This window comes from Carcharhinus amblyrhynchos, chromosome 26, assembly GCF_965287045.1.
Source record: "Carcharhinus amblyrhynchos chromosome 26, sCarAmb.v2.hapA, whole genome shotgun sequence".
Taxonomy (NCBI): Eukaryota; Metazoa; Chordata; class Chondrichthyes; order Carcharhiniformes; family Carcharhinidae; genus Carcharhinus; species Carcharhinus amblyrhynchos.
In genome coordinates, this window is record NC_137349.1 from 13,776,952 (window position 1) to 13,795,963 (window position 19,012).

The window sequence follows — 19,012 nt, forward strand, 5'->3', positions numbered from 1 at the left end:
AGCATGGTACATTGGGGAGACCATGCAGACGCTACGACAACGGATGAATGAACATCGCTCGACAGTCACCAGGCAAGACTGTTCCCTTCCTGTTGGCGAACACTTCAGTGGTCACGGGCATTCAGCCTCTGACCTTCGGGTAAGCATTCTCCAAGGGGGCCTTCACAACACACGACAGCGCAGAGTCGCTGAGCAGAGACTGATAGCCAAGTTCCGCACACATGAGGACGGTCTCAACAGGGATCTTGGGTTCATGTCGCACTATCTGTAACCCCCGTGACTTGCCTGGGTTTGCAAAACCTCACTTACTGTACTGTCTGGAGACAATACACATCTCTTTAAACTGTGATCAGTGCTCCTACCACTCACATTGTCAGCCACTTCAGGTCTTGAACAGCAGGTTAGGTGTAAGGATTCGCATTTTAATCAGTAATCTCTAAACTGTCTGTGCTTTATATGCTCTGTCTGAGGCCAGAACTCTCCATTCACCTGACGAAGAGGCTGTCCCCTCGAAAGCTAGTGAGAATATTATCAAATAAATAGGTTGGACTAAAACCTGGTGTTGTCAGACTTTTTACTGCAAGTTTTTTTACACAGAGGGTGGTGGTTGCCTGGAATTCACTGCTGGGGGAAGCAGATACGGTAGTGACTTTTAAGAAGCGTCTGGATAAATACATGAATAGGATGGGAATAGAGAGATGTGGTCACTGGAAGAGCCTTTCAGTTTCAGCTGGGCAGCATGGTCAGTGCAAGCTTGGAGGGCTGAAGAGCCTGTTCCTCTGCTGTAATATTCTTTGTTTGGAATGTAAAGTCCAATCACTGGCTCGATGGGCCAAATGGCCTACTTTTTGCATTGACTTTCATGATCTTGGCGGGATCAGCTGGATCAGCGCGGGATCAGCTGGATCAGCGCGGGATCAGCTGGATCAGCGCGGGATCAGCTGGATCAGCGGAGGCTGAGGAAGGAACTTTGGCCTTTCCTGATGATATGGCTCATTTAATTTATCTTTTTCTAAAACTTCTCTCTTACCTCATCAAAATAAAACAGAACCTTTCTTCCATCCACTTCATAGCGTTTCAGTTCAATCTGTTTACCCAGGAGCAGCTGTGGCAGAAGAGAAAGTTATCCTGAATGTCTTCTTTTTCAACATGTGCAATAAAGCAGATTTCATTTTCTCAAACTTTAAAACCTTTTCGTCAACTCGCTGTCAAAACTATTCATCATTGAATACAGGAGTTGGCAAATTATGTTATATAAAACCTTGGTTAGGCCGCATTTGGAATACTGCATGCAGTTCTGGTCACCACACTACCAGCAGGATGTGGCAGCTTTGGAGAGAGTGCAAAGAAGGTTCACCAGGATGTTGCCTGGTCTTGAGGGTGTTGGCTACGAGGAGAGGTTGAATAAACTAGGAGGCTGGAGTTAGACCTGATAATTAAGTGCTAATTACAGGAACCACAGATTCAAGGTGAGAGCGGGAAAGTTTAAGGGAATCGTACCGGGGAGGTGTTTTCACGCAGGCAGCGGTGGGTGCCTGGAATGTGCTGCCAGAGGAGGTGGTGGAAACAGGCACATTAGCAACATTTAAGAGGCATCTAGATTGGTCCATGAATAGGGCGGGAATAGAGGGTTATGGACTGTGTAGGAGCAGATTTTTTCAAAGTTTAGCTACGGCATCATGATTGGTACAATCTTGGAGGGCCGAAGGGCCTGTTTCTGTGCTGTACTTCTCTTTCTTTTAAAACAACTAATTGTGTATGAGGAGTTAACGCTAAGTGTGGCCTTCAGGTGACTCAATGTCAGAGGTCAGAGATCCACTTCAAGCTTTTTTTATTCCTTGTCCTGGTAGCACTGCAGCACCTTCCCATATAAGCAATGTATTTACTATGTGATGTTTACATTGGAAGCTTCCATTATTCACAAGGACAGAAGGATTTAGAATGGAGAATTGATAGGAAGCACGCAGAAAGGTACGGTTTATAATATTTCATTTCTAGGTAAATTTAGGTCTCGCTCTGTGGTGAAGGAGTTAACTCTACTCACTCTTGCTGCAACACCCTACTCGCTGTGTGCTTGCTGTTTGAGTGCACACATTCCCAATTATAAAGTCACTGTGTTAAAAAAATCCCCATCTCCCCCTCTATCCTTTTACAGATCACCTTAAATCTGTGTTCCTCTGCTTACTGACCCTCCTGCCATGGGAAAGGGTTTCTCCTCATTCACTCCATGAAACCCCTTCTGAATTAAATCTCCTCTTAACCTTCTTTACTCTCAGGAGAACAAGCCTAGCTTCTCCAGTCTCTCCACATGTCCAAAGCCCCTCACCTCTAACACCATCCTGGTAAATCTCCTCTGCACCCTCTCCAAGGTTTTAACATCCCCCCTGGACACCCAGAACTGAACACAATTCTCAGGCTGAATCCCAACTAGTGTCATAGAGTCATGGAGGTTTACAGCACGGAAACAGGCCCTTCGGCCCAACTTGTCCATGCTGCCTTTTTTAAAACTCTTAAGCTAGTTCCAATTGCCCACATTTGGCCCCTATCTCTCTATACCCATCTTACCCATATAACTTTCTAAACGCTTTTCAAAAGTCAAAATTGTACCCGTCTCTACTACCACCTCTGGCAGCTTGTTCCAGACACTCACCACCCTCTGTGTGAAAACAATTGCCCCTCTGGACCCAGTGGTTTAGAAATGTTTGGCCTCTAATTGGCAGAGATAACTAAGAGAGCACGGGTACGGAACTAAACCCCCCTCTGCCTAATTTCTCATTGCCTTCGCCAGCTGAAGCCACAGGGGCTCAGAAATTGAATCTAATCGCAAAGCAAAAAAGACTTTGATCTAACAGATAACTGGGCTGTGATCCAGGTACAGTTCCTGTGACTTGGAGGCCCTCACTTAAACCAGAATACCAGGCAGCCAGAAATGTTTTAATGTATATAAAACCATAAAAATAGACTAACGCCCCCTCATCTGAATGATTTTTTTCTTAATATTGAGGGGGGGGTTTAAATAGGACACCGTGTGTCACTAATAACTGCCAGAATTATGAGATGGCAACAACACCTCTCTCAAACATATCAAGCCGAGCGATGGCAAAGAGTCGTCACCAACGCACTGAGAAACAGCAACAAGGGAGTCACAGGCTGGAGCTGGGAGTTACAAAGGAGAGGTCTGTCTGTGTGAGTCACACTCCAGATCCTGCCTCTCACACTCTGCCACATTACTGCCTCATCATAAGAAATATTACCCAATCTCCAGGGAAACTTCATAAAACACAAACTAGAGCAAAAGTTCCATCCAATAAAGCCAGTGATAAATGAACACAACTTCAACTTACATCTGAGGCAAGTAAAGAGCCCGTTTTAATTTGCTGTTCGGGTTTTACAGGCCCCCAAGTCTGTAGTTAATATTTCATAGATCGAAGGGCAGGAACTGGCCGCAGACAGACACTTTACGATGTTCTCTTGCACTCTGGCGCCACGGAGAATTCTGCTCCCCAGTCAGAGTGAATTTTACAGGCTGATTTGATGAACAGCCTCAACCCTCTCTCCATCCACAGCTGTGAACAGTATCCACAGCCAGATAACCCGAGGTGGCATTGCTGCGAGTGGCTTCATTGCCTCAGTGCCCACCCTCCTGCTCACTCTGCCCACCTTCCCCCTCACTCTGCCTGCCCTCCCCCTCCACTATCTCCACTCTGCTCGCCCTCGCCCCCCACTATCTCCACTCTGCTTGCCCTCCCCCTCCAATATCTCCACTCTGCTCGCCCTCCCCCCCCACTATCTCTACTCTGCTTGCCCTCCCCCTCCAATATCTCCACTCTGCTCGCCCTCCCCCCCCCACTATCTCCACTCTGTTCGCCCTCCCCGTCCACTATCTACACTCTGCCCACCCTCCCCCTCCACTATCTACACTCTGCTCACCCTCCCCCTCCACTATCTACACTCTGCCTGCCCAAATTTGCAGATGATACATTCAGCTCCCTCTCCCAAATCATTTATAATGTGAACAGTTTGGGTCCTAGCACAGATGCCTGTGGAACCCCACTAGTCACTGACTACCAATCGGAAAAATACCCATTTATGCTAACTCTTTGCTTCCTATCTGACAACCAGCTTTCGATCCATCTCAATCCATGCATTTTAACTTTACATAGTTGTCTGCTTGGTGAGGCCTTGTCAAAAGCTTTGACCATATCCACCGGTTCTCTTTGGTCAACTCTACCAGACTTGGAGGGGAACTTGAAAGTTGTATTGTTCCCATATATCTACTCCTCTTGTCCGCCTAAATGGTAGAAGTCATGACTTTGGAAGGTGCTGCACAAGGAGCCTTCATGAGTTCCTGCAGTTCGTTTGCAGATGGTGTGCCTGTGAGTTGGTGGTGAAGGGAGTGAATGTTTGTGAAAAGGGTAGAAATCAAGCAGGTTCTTTTGTCTTGGGTGGTGTTGAGCTTCTTGAGTGTTGTTGGAGCTGCACTCATCCAGACAGGTTGTGCCTTATAGAACAAGTCTTGGGGAATCAGGGTGAGTTATTCACTGACTGAGCGGTTGTCCCTTTAAGGGTTACATGACCTGGGAAAGCAATCAGGGATCAGGTGGGTGGGGGGGTTTTACCCCAGTAAGTTGGAGTTTCTGTTCTAAAACTTTCTTGGGAGCTGGCTGCAGCCATGAAGCTGCAAATCTCTGTATAACCATTACCTGTAAATAAACAGGTTGCTGTTTTCTCCTAAACTGGTAAACAAGAATTATTACAGATTGTTGGTGACATTTAACCTTATCAGATGACACATTCTATTGATCCTAAAGTTTCGCTAAACTCTCCATTTTTTTGAAGTTCTCTTTATTTTGAATCTTGAAAAGTTCATTTTTCAGTTTTCTCTCAAGTGCTGGGCAACTTCAGCCCTGGATTCATTCCGCATCCCAACCTGTGTCGTGAATAACAGTCAGTGAATCACAAAGGGCACTAACTGCTTTCCCGACCAACACAACTGTCCGAGGGACAGCAAGTATAATCGCAGAGGCGCCGTCAAGAGGATGGTACGGAGGGAGTGCCGCACTGTCGGGGGGCCGGTACTGAGGGAGCGCCGCGCTGTCGGGGGGCCGGTACTGAGGGAGCGCCGTGCTGTCGGGGGGCCGGTACTGAGGCAGCGCCGCGCTGTCGGGGGGCCGGTACGGAGGGAGTGCCGCACTGTCGGGGGGCCGGTACTGAGGGAGCGCCGCGCTGTCGGGGGGCCGGTACTGAGGGAGCGCCGCGCTGTCGGGGGGCCGGTACTGAGGCAGCGCCGCGCTGTCGGGGGGCCGGTACTGAGGGAGCGCCGTGCTGTCGGGGGGGCCGGTACTGAGGCAGCGCCGCGCTGTCGGGGGGCCGGTACTGAGGGAGCGCCGCGCGGTCGGGGGGGCCGGTACTGAGGGAGCGCCGCGCTGCCGGGGGGCCGGTACTGAGGGAGCGCCGTGCTGTCGGGGGGCCGGTACTGAGGGAGCACCACGCCGTCAGGGGGCCAGTACTGAGGGAGCGCCGTCGGGAGGCCGGTACTGAGGGAGCTCTGCACCATCGGGGGGCTGGTACTGAAGGAGCACCGTCGGGGGGTTGGTACTGAGGGAGCGCCACGCCATCTGGGGGCCGGTACTGAGGGAGCTCTGCACCGTTGAGGGGTTGGCACTGAGGGAGCACCGTTGGGGGGTTGGTACTGAGGGAGCGCCGCGCCGTCTGGGGGCCGGTACTGAGGGAGCTCTGCACCGTTGAGGGGTTGGCACTGAGGGAGCGCCGTTGGGGGGCTGGTACTGAGGGAGCTCTGCACCGTCGGGGGGCTGGTACTGAGGGAGCTCTGCACCGTGGGGGGGCCGGTACTGAGGGAGCTGGTACTGAGGGAGCTCTGCACCATCGGGGGGCTGGTACTGAGGGAGCTCTGCACCGTCGGGGGGCTGGTACTGAGGGAGCTCTGCACCGTCGGGGGGCTGGTACTGAGGGAGCTGGTACTGAGGGAGCTCTGCACCATCGGGGGGCTGGTACTGAGGGAGCTCTGCACCGTCGGGGGGCTGGTACTGAGGGAGCTCTGCACCGTGGGGGGGCTGGTACTGAGGGAGCTGGTACTGAGGGAGCTCTGCACCGTCGGGGGGCCGGTACTGAGGGAGCTCTGCACCGTCGGGGGGCTGGTACTGAGGGAGCTCTGCACCGTGGGGGGGCTGGTACTGAGGGAGCACCGAGCCGCTGAATTCCAGATGTTGCAGAGATCATGCTCTGAATAAACAACTGTAAACAGCCCGCCCCACTCCAGCCTCACTCGGGGTTCCCGCTGTCGGCACATCTGGCACACAGCACCCACCAGTCTTCCTCTCTCTCAGAAGCAAGGAATCCTGTCAGTACAGAAGTACATTTGGCCCATCGAGTCTGTACCAACAACAATCCCACCCAGACCCTATCCCGTAACCCCACATATTTACCCTGCAAATCTCTCCAACCTGGGACACTAAGGGGTAATTTTGCGTCGCCAATCCACCTAATCCACACATCCTTGGGCTGTAGGAGGAAACCGAAGTACCCGGGGGAAACCCACGCAAACACGGGAGAACATGCAGACTCCACAACTGACAGTGACCCAAGCCGGGAATCAAACCCGGGTCTCTGGCGCTGTGAGGCAGCAGTGCTAACCACTGTGCCAATGTGTTGCCATAATGCTCTTATCACTTCTGTCCCCATCGCATGGCTAATCACCAACTTCCAATCTTCACTATAATTGGCCAGTACCAGCACTGTTGGCAGGAATTCAGATAGAAATGCTTTCAACGAGAAACAACAGACATGGGGCAGGTAGTGGAGGCAGGGCGTAACGGGGAGGTGGTTTACAAACACTCAGCTTAAGATTGTTAACTCAATGAACAGAACTTTTAAATGTTTTATTCTGGAGCTGCTATCGAGTCAATTCGAGTTTCCAGCAATGTCAGCCCAGGCTTTTCCCTGAGAATGTCAACTCAGTGCTGGCAGTTGGGTGGAATGGTGACGGAATCCAGCGTCTCCCAGAGTCACTATGAAACATAAACTCGCCCCGAGCGATCCCGCGGAACCGGGGCGCTCGCCCCGAGCGATCCCGCGGAACCGGGGCGCTCGCCCCGAGCGATCCCGCGGAACCGGGGCGCTCGCCCCGAGCGATCCCGCGGAACTCAGTCCAGGGAACAAAACCTTCCCACCTGTTCAAGACTTTCCACATCTGCTCGAAATCCAGACAAGAGAGGAACCTCCAGGACTGCCATGTTAGAAGAACCAGAATGGAGCCACCTGTGGAAGAAACAGCACAGGGTTAGCTAAAGAGTAAAGCTCCCTTTACACTGTCCCCTTCAAACGCTCCCAGGACAGGTACAGCATGGGGTTAGATATAGAGTAAAGTTCCCTCTACACTGTCCCCATCAAACATTCCCTGGACAGGTACAGCACGGGGTTAGATACAGAGTAAAGTTCCCTCTACACTGTCCCCATCAAACACTCCCAGGGCAGGCTCAGCACAGGGTGAGATACATAAGACCATAAAACATCGGAGCAGAATTAGGCCACTTGGCCCATCGAGACTGCTCCACCATTCAATCATGGCTGATATTTTTCTCATCCCCGTTCTCCTGCCTTTTCCCCATAACCTCTGATCCCCTTATTAATCAAGAATCTATCTCTGTCTTAAAGACACTCAATGGCCTGGCCTCCAAAGTCTTCTGTGGCAAAGAGTTCCATAGATTCACCACTCTCTGGCTGAAGAAATTCCTCCTCATCTCCATTTTAAAGGATTGTTCCCTTAGCCTGAGGTTGTGCCCCCTGGTTCTAATTTTTCCTACTATTGGAACCTTCGCTCCACGTCCACTCTATCCAGGCCTCGCAGTATCCTGTAAGTTTCAATTAGATTCCCCCCACCCTCATCCTTCTAAACTCCAACGAGTACAGACCCAGGGTCCTCAACCGTTTCTCATACGACAGAGTAAAGCTCCCTCTACATTGTCCCCATCAAACACTCCCAGGACAGGTATAGCACGGGATTAGATAGTTAGTTAATGGTAGGGCATTGGGGAGAGTTACAGAACAAAGAGATCTAGGGGTACATGTTCATAGTTCCTTGAAAGTGGAGTCACAGGTACAGCACAGGGTTAGATACAGAGTAAAGCTCCCTCTACACTGTCCCCATCAAACACTCCCAGGACAGGTACAGCACGGGGTAGTTCCTTCCTTTAGCGGGTTGTGACAGTTTGAAAAACATAGCTTGGTGGTGTTCCTCATGTGGGAGCTGGGCCTTTTAACTCGTGATAAACACCTGGGTAAAAGATCAGGTGTACAGATGGACTGACTCTCGGTGTCTGACAGGGTGGAGGTGACAGATTCAATAAACAAGCAGACACAATGTGACAGGCAGGGGGCCTGCAGCAGGTAGGCCATGTCCTGGTGACCTCTATACCTGGCACATGCCTCCATTGTGACCTTGTACTCCTGATGATCCTGGTCTGAGGCTGGATCATCGTCATCTGTGTCCAATGCTCGCTTTCTCCGTGACAGCTGAGACCGGTTATCATTCCGAGACACAGGCCTGGCGCGGTGCCGGTGCTGTTCACGTCTTGGTTCCTTTAAGTTCACCGAGAGCTGAAATGCCGGTTTGGCCACCGGGTCTGGCACATTGTACATCACATCAATCTGCGATCAACAAAACTGGATTAGATGCAGCACCCCTCCCCGTACAAATGTCCCTCCCCCAATCTCCGGTGCAGATCCCCTCACTGCTGCTCCAGTCTAGCCTTTCCACCCACTGCTCCACTTTTAATAAAGGCTCTTCCATTTTAAGCAACAATTTTTTTTTCCTCAGGTGAGAGGTTTTGGAGGTTGCATTTCTGCCACTAATTCCACCACTATTTTTCCACAACATGCCAACTCTCACTGGGGTACAGGTCCCACCAACACTGACTCTTTCAAACAGCTGTCACAAGAGAACGAGCAGGACTTTGGATTGGTTTTCCCTTTCCCTCCAATTACATTCCCAGCTGCTGCCAGCTTTGCGATCACCATGGTTTGGGAATTTGAGGTAGGAATCCGTCTGCTTTATTCACATGTCTGCCAATGTGTCAATGGGGGAGGAGTTGGCTGGCGGGTGCTGTATAAAAGGTCAGTGGCAGTGAATAGTAACTTCCAAAAGGAAATTAGTTAAATATGTGAAGGGAAGAAAAGTTATTGAATGATGGGAAAAATGTCGAGAATTAATCGGCAGAACTAATTGGATGGATCAATGAGTTGTTCAGGGCATGAAGGACAGAATGGCCTCACTCAGCAGAGTACAATTGATTTTTACCCAGTACTTTGAAAGAGACCTAGGTCAGAATGTTCAAACCTAGCCTATTCACCAGTACAAGCAGTTAGTGAAGTTCGTTTGTTACCTGCATCAAACAGCAACCTTCCCCCTTTGCGCTGACAAACAGGCCAGTTGGGACACTCGGGATCTAGAGAAACAGGAAGCAGACACAGAAAATCAGAAAGTATTCAGCAACTGAGAGCTCGATAAAGACAAAGATTTCACTCCAGCGTTTGTTTATAATCAATTATTATATCTTTCCTTTAGCTGAAATGGTTTCCAAGATTTCGTTTTTATCCCAAGTTCCTGATTTTTTAAAGTTCTCTCTCACCATCACTTTCTTTCAGCTGTGAGATGATCCATCTCTAATCCAGAGGTTGGGCCTCCACAGCAACATTTTCCCAACGCTCTGATTTGATTTGATTTGATTTGATTTATTATTGTCATATGTATTAACATAGTGAAAAGTATTGTTACTTGCACACTATACAGACAAAACATGCCATTCATAGAGAAGGAAAGAAGAGTGCAAAATGTAGCGTTACAGTCACAACTAGAGTGTAGAGAAAAATTAACTTAATGCGAGGTAGGTCCATTCAAAAGTCTGATGGCAGCAGAGAAAAGCTATTCTTGAGTCAGTTGGTACGTAACCTCAGACTTTTGTATCTTTTCCCCTAAACTCAGTTCCCCAGCAGCTTTGCACTCTTCTAACTTGAGAGCTTAAAACCCTGGCCTTCACTCTCTGGAAGATATAGATTGAGTGAATTGCCTCTCTGTCTTTCCCTAGATTCCTGTTGCTTGGCAACTGCGCAACTTTTTTCTACTTATAAAAAAATTCACTGAACTATTAACTACTTTGTAACCCATCTCTTCACTCACTTCAAGAGTTCTAAAACATCATTGAGAATGCATGTACACAAACAGGGCCCCAGACTTTCCAGCATCCAGCTCACAAAATAATTTCAACCATGATTCTTAATATATAAATATGAAATAAACTTAGTTATACATTGTTCCTAACACTTCCCACTGAAAAAAATTGAAAAGACATCATTAAGAGGCATTTTGATTTTCTATTACTATCCCCTCCAATTTAACATATATGGATTTTATTCTAACTGTAACAAATTTATATTAAATACACAGACGTTTCCATAAAAATCATATTCTACACAAATCCATTTTGATCATGATATTTTTGTTCTTGATCATGATATTGTCTCGTCTCACTACAGGAATCATGTTTAAATTGCATGGATACAGCACTGAACTTCAATAAAATCTCAGATTCTTGGTATGAAACTTTACTACAAAGGTTGGGGGATTACGGTCCTTAAGTTTCTGCAGGGTTCTGAATACGTAGACTTCAAAATGTAGAGTCAACATCAAACTCAAAGTCTCCTTTTCCACAGTTGAGTATTTCTGTTAGTGTTACAAAACGGAGGTAGCTCTCTTCTCTGAGAACCAACACCAAAATACGTAAAGAGGAGTACCTCGCTCTATAATCTGTAAAAAATTGTGAGAAGTGTGACCTGCTCTTCAGCAACTCCTAGTGATTAAACACAAAATAAATGACAGACTCTAAAATCAACATATAACTATTTATTTATCTAACTATGAACAAATTAACTAAACTATTGACAAATTGAATTCCAATATTAACTATTCCCGAAAAGAACAAGATTCTAATGGAATGCTGCTGAAATAAATATATTCCCCACTCATTAACAAAAATAGAATTCAGTCACTCTCTAAATTACAACCAGGTTTTGTATCTTCCGGAATATTCTGGGCTTTCTCTATTGATTCTTCTGTCTGGAACTTCTTTCTTCTTTAGTACCTTTGCTATCTAGGAGGTGCTTTCTCTAAGACACAGATGAAGCTATGAGAGTCAGCAATTCTCTCTCGCTAGAGAGATAGAGAGAGTTGAGAGCTGTTATCTCTGGCAGGTAGTTGTTGCTCTCTCCTCTTCGTTCCATTCCTCCTTCTTTTATACCCATGCTGCAATGTTGATATTTCCCCCGATAGGATTGGTCCTAGATTGTCAAAGCCATCGACTTTAAATTTAATAGGTTCTTGGTATCTATGAGCTTGATTCAAATTGATTGGCTGAATTCAAAAGCTTGTTATCTTGGTAAAAACTGCTGCTTGGCATTTTGATAGAAATGTTTCAGTTTGGACTCTGTGTACTTGCATTTTTTTAACTCACTAAGTATAGAAAACACACCCACCTTTTAAAAGGACTGTGCAAATGCTTTCCCCCATAGCATTTTACAATTTTTCCATTCTTACAAACACCAAATTCTAACTTCATGCCTCCCAATCTACAAGTACTCTCCCGAACTTTGCAAAAGCTGGTAAGAAATTAACTTCTGAAAAGAACTGATTCCCCATCTCGTCCTCCTGTGTTAAACCTGCACCAACAATTACTTTACGGGCACCAACAGCCAGTTTAAAGGGTTTGGCATAATTCACAGCTGCTAAATCTGCTGTGGCAGTCAGTACAGCTTTCAGGCTGTCAACGGCACTTTGACACTCTTCTCTCTAATCAAATTTCTTGCCTTCCTTTTTCATCAAGGGAGTTAATATAGTGCTGAAATTCAGAATGAATAGAATCCACATATGTCTACATACTGGTTCTGTCTTGGGCAACAGAATATCCAAAACAGCCCTTATTTTGCTCCCCTGGGAGCTATTTGGCCTCATCCCACAGTCTGACCCAGATCATTTATTTTCACTTTGGCAAATTCACTTTTTACCAAGTTTATGACCAAATTGTCTCTGCGCAATTGGAGAGACAATTCATTGAAGGGTTGTAAATGTTCCTCCCACATCTGGCTGAACACAACCAAGTTGTCAATATATATATAATACAATTACCTCAATCTTCAATCAGTTTATTAGTTAACCTTTGGAAAGTTGCTGGTGAATTCTCCTTTCCGAAAGGCATGGTTTTACATTGAAGAAGTCCATCCGGCCTTCAGAAAGCTGATATTTCTTTGGCCAATATCCCTTTAATTGGATTTTCTTGTCCAATTTTCTCAATACAGTCTTCTAAATGACTCGTGAATCTGCCTTTGTTAACAAATTGATTTTACAGTAGTCTATGCATGATCATTGTGAGCCACCTGGTTTTGGTACCTTTACAGTTGGTGAGCACCAGCTACTGTGACACCATTCAATAAAACTCATTTTCCATCATGAACTTAATTATCCCTTCACTTGAGCTAACTTCCCTGGATCACAACATCTGTAAGGATGTTGTTTTATGAGTCTCGCATAATGAGTTTCTGATCACGTTGCTAAGTGTGACGATACTGTGCCTTTAAGAATTGTATTTTTAATCATGTTTCTCTGCGGGATGTTTCAAGCAGAATCTGGCATTTTGTCAGGGCTGTTTTGTCTACAACCAATCTCCTCTCATGCTACTAAAGCAGTATAATTGACATCTTGTTTGTTTTAAGTTGAACTAATGCAGTGTTCTTTTTTGAAGTGTTTGCCTGGGATTGCAGAATAGAGCTTGATTAGGATAATTGACAAGTCAGATCACATGACTGCAGCCATCTAGGATTTCACAGAAAATTTCAGCATAGTTGTTTTTAGACGCTGTTTGCAGTTGAGAAAAAGCAGTGCTTCTTGTTTCCCCTCTCTGCAGTTGGGAGATTCTGCTGTCTAAGTGTTGTTGTTTTGAAAGCTGCAGAGAGATATCCTTTTCTGTCACTGAAGTCTGAAGACTGCAAGCTGCTCGAGATTAGATTTACTTCTTTGTTTTGCTGTCTTGAGGATATATTCTTCTCTGAAAACTGCTGCTTGGATTTCAGTCTATAAGTGTTGGAACCTAGAAATCTAGTATCATGTGAACATACTCATTTTAGTGCTAACTAATTCTGAAGAATAGTGTATGTTTATGGGATATTGCTTTTAACTTGGAACAACAGAGATAGCTAGCTGTGAAGAATAATACTGTGACATGTTTAAGCCTTGTAATTGGAAAAGTTATGCTCGCTTTTTTTGTTATATTCTAACTGTGTTCTTAAATAAAGTTTGTTTGATAAAAGCTTCCTGGAGTGAAACACCTTATGCTCACCAATCCCAAAACCAAATGTAAAATTTAGGGTCTAAGCAAACCTCACAAAACACCTTGGGAGTTTCTGGCCTGGGGTGGGGGGGGGGGGGGGGGGTTGTCAATGGAAACAGACTCCTCTCCTGACGATTTCCCTGTCAGCCAGAGACCTGGGTTCGATTCCTGGCTTGGGGTCACTGTCTGTGTGGAGTCTACACATTCTCCCGTGTGTGCATAGGTTTCCTCCGGATGCTCCGGTTTCCTCCCACAGTCCAAAAATGCATTGGCCATACTAAATTCTGCCTCAGCGTACCCAAACAGGTGCCGAGTGTGGCAACTAGGGGATTTTCACAGTAACTTCATTGTAGTGTGGATGTAAGCCTGCTTGTCACACTAGTAAATAAACTTTATAAAATTGATTGAAGATATTAATGGGACATACTTGCTGATTTTTCCTCCTATCTGCAATACTCGCAATATAATTTACATCATTGAGTTTCTTTTTGATTTGATATGGTCCAATAAGCTTCACTTTCAATGGTTCACCAAAGACAGTAAATAATACTGCACCATTTGAGGGGAAATCTTTTCATGCAGACTGTGGTGAATGTCTGGAATGAGTTGCCAGAGGCAGTAGTTGAGGCGGATACAATTTTGTCTTTTGAAAAGCACTTAGACAGTTACATGGGTAAGATGGATATAGAGGGGTATAGGCTACATGGGTAAGATGGATATAGAGGGGTATAGGCCAAATGCAGACAATTGGGACTAGCTTAGATCATAGGGGTTTACAGCAGGGAAACAGGCCCTTCGGCCCAACTTGTCCATGCCACCCTTTTTTTTTTAGAAACCTCTAAGCTAATCCAATTGTCTGCATTTGGCCCATGTCCCTCTACACCCATTGTATCCACGTAACTATTTAATGCTTTTTAAAAGATAAAATTGTACCTGCCTCTACTACTACCTCTGGCAGCTTGCTCCAGAAACTCACCACCCTTTGTGTGAAAAAAATAGCCCTGTGGGCACTTTTGTATCTCTCCCCTCTTACCTTAAACCTATGCCCTCTAGTTTTAGACTCCCCTAGCTTTGGGAGAAGACATTGACTATCTACCTTGTCTATGCCCCTCATTATTTTATAGACCTCTATAAGATCACCCCTCAGCCTCCTACGCTCCAGTCTATTCAGCCTCTCCTTATAACTCAATCCATCAAGTCCAGGTAGCATCCTAGTAAATCTTTTCTGTACTCTTTCTAGTTTAATAATATTCTTTCTATAATAGGGTGACCAGAATTGCACACAATATTCCAAGTGTGGCCTTACCAACGTCTTGTACAACTTTAACAAGACGTCCCAACTCCTGTATTCAATCTTCTGACTGATGAAACCAAATATGCTGAATGCCTTCTTCACCACTCTGTCCACCTGTGAGTCCACTTTCAAGGAGCTATGAACATGTACCCCTAGATCTCTTTGTTCTGCAACTCTCCCCAACGCCCTACCATTAACTGAGTAAGTCCTGCCTTGTTCAATCTACCAAAATGCATTGCCTTGCATTTGTCTAAATTAAACTCCATCTGCCATTCGTCAGCCCACTGGCCCAATTGATCAAGATCCCGCTGCAATTGGAGATAACTTTCTTCATTGTCCACCATGCCACCAATCTTGGTGTCATCTGCAAACTTACTAACGATGCCCCTTATATTCTCATCCAATTAGGGGTGTTAAAAAAGGGGCAGCATGGACACGTTGGGCCGATGGGCCTGTGTCAATACTGTAAACCTCTATGACTCTACGTCTCCAGTGACAACATTGCGAATTTTGGCATTTTTATCCATTCTGACTTACATTGTTGAGCTATTTTCAAACTTTCTGTGGCCAATTCATGCTTTGATTAATCTCCTCTGGACATTTCACAAATAGACCAAAATTTTAGGGCAAAATTTTCCCATCTTGCCCACCGCGGGAATCGTAATGGGAGGGGTCGGACCATGCAAAGGCCCACTGATGTCAGGTGGGAATTTCCAGTCTTGGGGTGAGCAGGACAGAAAATCCCGCCCATAAATCCTGAGCTTTATTTAATAAACTTTCCTTTAATTAATTTAAGTGGTCCTCTCACCTCATGCCCATACATCAGTTCAAAAGGACTGAAGATCCATTAGGATCATCCCTAATGGCGAAGAGTAAAATTGGAATTCCTTTATCCCAATCACTGGGACATCCCGGACAATAGACTTTAATCCTGGCCTTAAAGTTTGATGCCATCTTTTTGATGCCCCTTGTAATTGCAGATGGTAAGCTGAAGACTGGAATTGTTTTATTCCCAAACTGTTCATTATTTCTTTGAATATTTGTGACATGAAATTTGACCCTTGATCTGATTGCATTTCATCAGATAATCCATTCCTTGTAAATAATTAACTTTTCCACACTAATTTTTGCCGTAATTTTCCCCCAAGGTGCTGCCTCAGGAAATCTTATCGAAACATCCATAACTGTTAAAAATACAGATTCCCATTTCTTGTTTTTAGTACAGTAAGAAGTATCACAACACCAGACTAAAGTCCAACACGTTTATTTGGAATCATGAGCTTTCGGAGCGCTGTTCCTTCATCAGGTGAGTGCCTGTTGAACTTCAACCTGGTGTTGTGGGACTTCTTACTGTACCCACCCCAATCCAACGCCAGCATCTCCATCTCCAGGTCATGCGTAATCTATTCAGACCCTGTCAAACAGTTCTCTAAAGACAGTTATCGGAATTAAATGTGCAGGTTTAATTGATGATTGGGGCTTCCCTACTACCTGACGTCTTTTTGCAAATCTGGCCAATAAAAGCTTCACCGTATTTTAACTTGTGTTGTCTGAATATCTAGGTGACCCGCCATTGGAATTTCATGACCTACTCAAACTTTTGTTACGATATCCAGATGGAACTACCACCTGAAGAATTATTTCTCATTGGCTGGTATTTGAGGTGGTCTCCAATTCCTCATTAGGTGGTTTTGGTTCTGATTCAGTCTCGCTGTTTGAAACGATTCTCTCTGAACTGAAGGTTAGCTCATTGGACAGATGGGCTGAACACATCAGCCTCATTCTCTTCACCTTCCTCCATGTTACCTAAGTTTTCAAAAACAGTTTCAGATAACTGAATTTTCACGTCATGTCTCTTCTGTAGAGGTCCTTCCCTTTCCTGTCTAATTTCATTGACCTGATGCTTGGTCACGACACAGCCAGGAAACAATCAGGGGGTTTCTGCTCTCGTATCTCCTCCTCTTTCACCTCCACTGATTATTCCAACACTTTCAGCGAAGTTAATATTTTTCAACTATCCCAAGATAAAATCAATTCCTTTGATTGGAATTTGATTCATTACTCACTCTTTAACCCAACTCTGTGTAACGGGGCCGGTTTGTAACCTCTTAGAACATTAACCTCCAGTTAATATTTTTCCCTTTGTTAGCCCCTCTGGAATACAGATTGTCGCAGCATTAGCAAAGCTCCATGGACCTCGGGCTGGATTTTCCAGTCTTGGATCGAGGGTGGCCGGAAAGTTCTGCCACCACTCAGCTCCCTTCCCCACCCCCTCCACCCCCACAATTCCAGCTGAGTGGCTTATTGCCCCATCAATGGTGCCTGGAACCTGCACAGCTGCACGTGATAGACATTGATTTTCAAACGGTATTTGTATTCTCTAACTATTCTCCACTCACTGATTTCACTGGAAATGTCGCCTTGTGGCAGTTTGGATTGGGAATTGTGTTTGCGGCAGTTTGTACAGACTGCTTAAACAGACTCGATAAATAGACTGCATTTGTTTTGCTGTTTGCCCAGTCCTGTCTTGCCTTTAACTTACTGTACACAGAATCATGGCTTTACACACACTTACAGCCCTCACACACACCGATTTAACCAGTCTACACACACTCACACACTTTACTCTTTCACATGTAGATGCCCGATATCACAACAGGAGACGGACTGCTTCTCACCACCGCTGTCTGCAGAATCTTCTTGTTGTCTCGGTTCAGCTCAAAAGATTCCTGGAAGTCCAGGTTAGTTGATGCGAGTGAGATGGTGAGATTGACGCCTCCAACATAAGAGAGGATGGCATATTCTGACAGTGCCTGCAGAGCCACACACGTATCCTGCAGGGAATAAACACAAACACTTCCACTGTTCACTTTCCTCCGGATTTCACCAGCAAGATCGGGCTGCAGCTCAGTATTAATTAGTTGGTGGAAATGTCTGGTGTATAAAAATCAAGTTCTTCGTTTCCCCTTTATCAGTGAACTGAGTGTTTACCTGTGTGGATGAGAATCCTCCTAACGCGTTGCGTTGTTGAGAGAGCCATTTAACCACAGGAAGGGCAGATGCCACGTCTCCGAGGCAGGTATAGGTTAGGAGAGCGTAGGCAGTCATCTCCACCTCCGCTGACACAACTGTACAGGAGAGACAAGGAACATACTCACAACACAATCATTTTCACTTTTACTGATTTCACACTCTCGTTCATTAAGTGACTGCACAGATACAAAGCAATGGCTAAGCTACAGTGTGGGCACGCGGCGACACAGTGCAGGGGAAGCTGCAGCAAGTGCAATCTTAGTCTTTTAGCCAATTAGTTAGAGCCACATGTCATTTACTGCAGACACATCAAACAAGATTTTCCCAATTCAAACACCACCCCCATCAATTAGCACCAGTAGTGTGACACCCACCCCTCCAACTCTTCCCATCCTTGTGTAAGTGCAGGGCCTCCCATTTATAGGAACATAGAATAGAATCAACGAAATCCTTTCAGTGCAGAAGGAAGCCATTCGGCCCATCAAGCCTGTCCCAATCCAGCCCCTTTCCCTGTAACCCATCTAATCCTCTGACACTATGGGGATATTTAGCATGGCCAATCAACCTAACCCACATATCTTTGGTTTGTGGGAGGAAACCGGAGCACCCGGAGAAAACCCAAGCAGACACATGGGAGAATGTGCAAACTCCACACAGATAGTGTGGAAATTGTGTTTACTGCAGTTTATTGTTATTGTTTATTCGAGCTTAGTGTCATCTCAAATTCCCCTTTTACCCCAAGCTGAGGTCAGTAACATATGTCAATAACTTGAGGGGGATGAAATCCAGGTCCTTGGTGCTGTGAGGTAACACTGCTCATCACAGTGCCACCCATTCAGTATGGTGCACCCACTCCCCCATTCGCGATACTGCACCCACTCTCACTGGCTAATTGTGACTAGAGATGATGAGAATTTGACGGGACATTGTTCTGCATGCACTGATTTACAGAATAAGGCAGCCAGTTGCTGCTTTGTCACCAAGTGATTCTTTACCTGATTGCGAGAGACCATCGCTGAAGCCCATAAAGGTATCCTCTTCAGTGACTGTTGTACCCGTCAGACTCCAGTGTGTGAAACCATCTGTAATTCAGAAGGAAAGTTAACTCAGGTGTTTTTTAAATAATTAGCAGGAGAACTCCAGAAATACGGAGACATTTGTTCACCCAGAGGTTTGTCAAGCCACCGGAAAGGCTGGCGGAACCAGATTCCACTGGAACTTTTCAAGAAGCAATTAACCAGAATTTAATACTCCCCGCCTCCCAGAGGATCTGAGGCGGGGGGGGGGAATT

The 19,012-nt window shown here is 45.8% G+C and overlaps 1 protein-coding gene across 2 annotated transcripts in view; it reads right to left on the bottom strand.

Moving 5' to 3' along the window:
- Positions 1-19,012, bottom strand: part of cpamd8 (C3 and PZP like alpha-2-macroglobulin domain containing 8) — a 126,329-nt gene that overhangs the window by 24,889 nt on the left and 82,428 nt on the right. For both annotated transcript variants that reach the window (XM_080213173.1, XM_080213172.1), the window contains exons 31-37: positions 18,717-18,803; positions 17,680-17,816; positions 17,367-17,522; positions 9,402-9,464; positions 8,435-8,667; positions 7,191-7,278; positions 1,031-1,105 (exon numbers count right to left, since the gene is read on the bottom strand). In XM_080213173.1, coding sequence (XP_080069299.1) covers positions 1,031-1,105; positions 7,191-7,278; positions 8,435-8,667; positions 9,402-9,464; positions 17,367-17,522; positions 17,680-17,816; positions 18,717-18,803 — 839 coding nt within the window. The remainder of the gene's footprint in view (positions 1-1,030; positions 1,106-7,190; positions 7,279-8,434; positions 8,668-9,401; positions 9,465-17,366; positions 17,523-17,679; positions 17,817-18,716; positions 18,804-19,012) is intronic.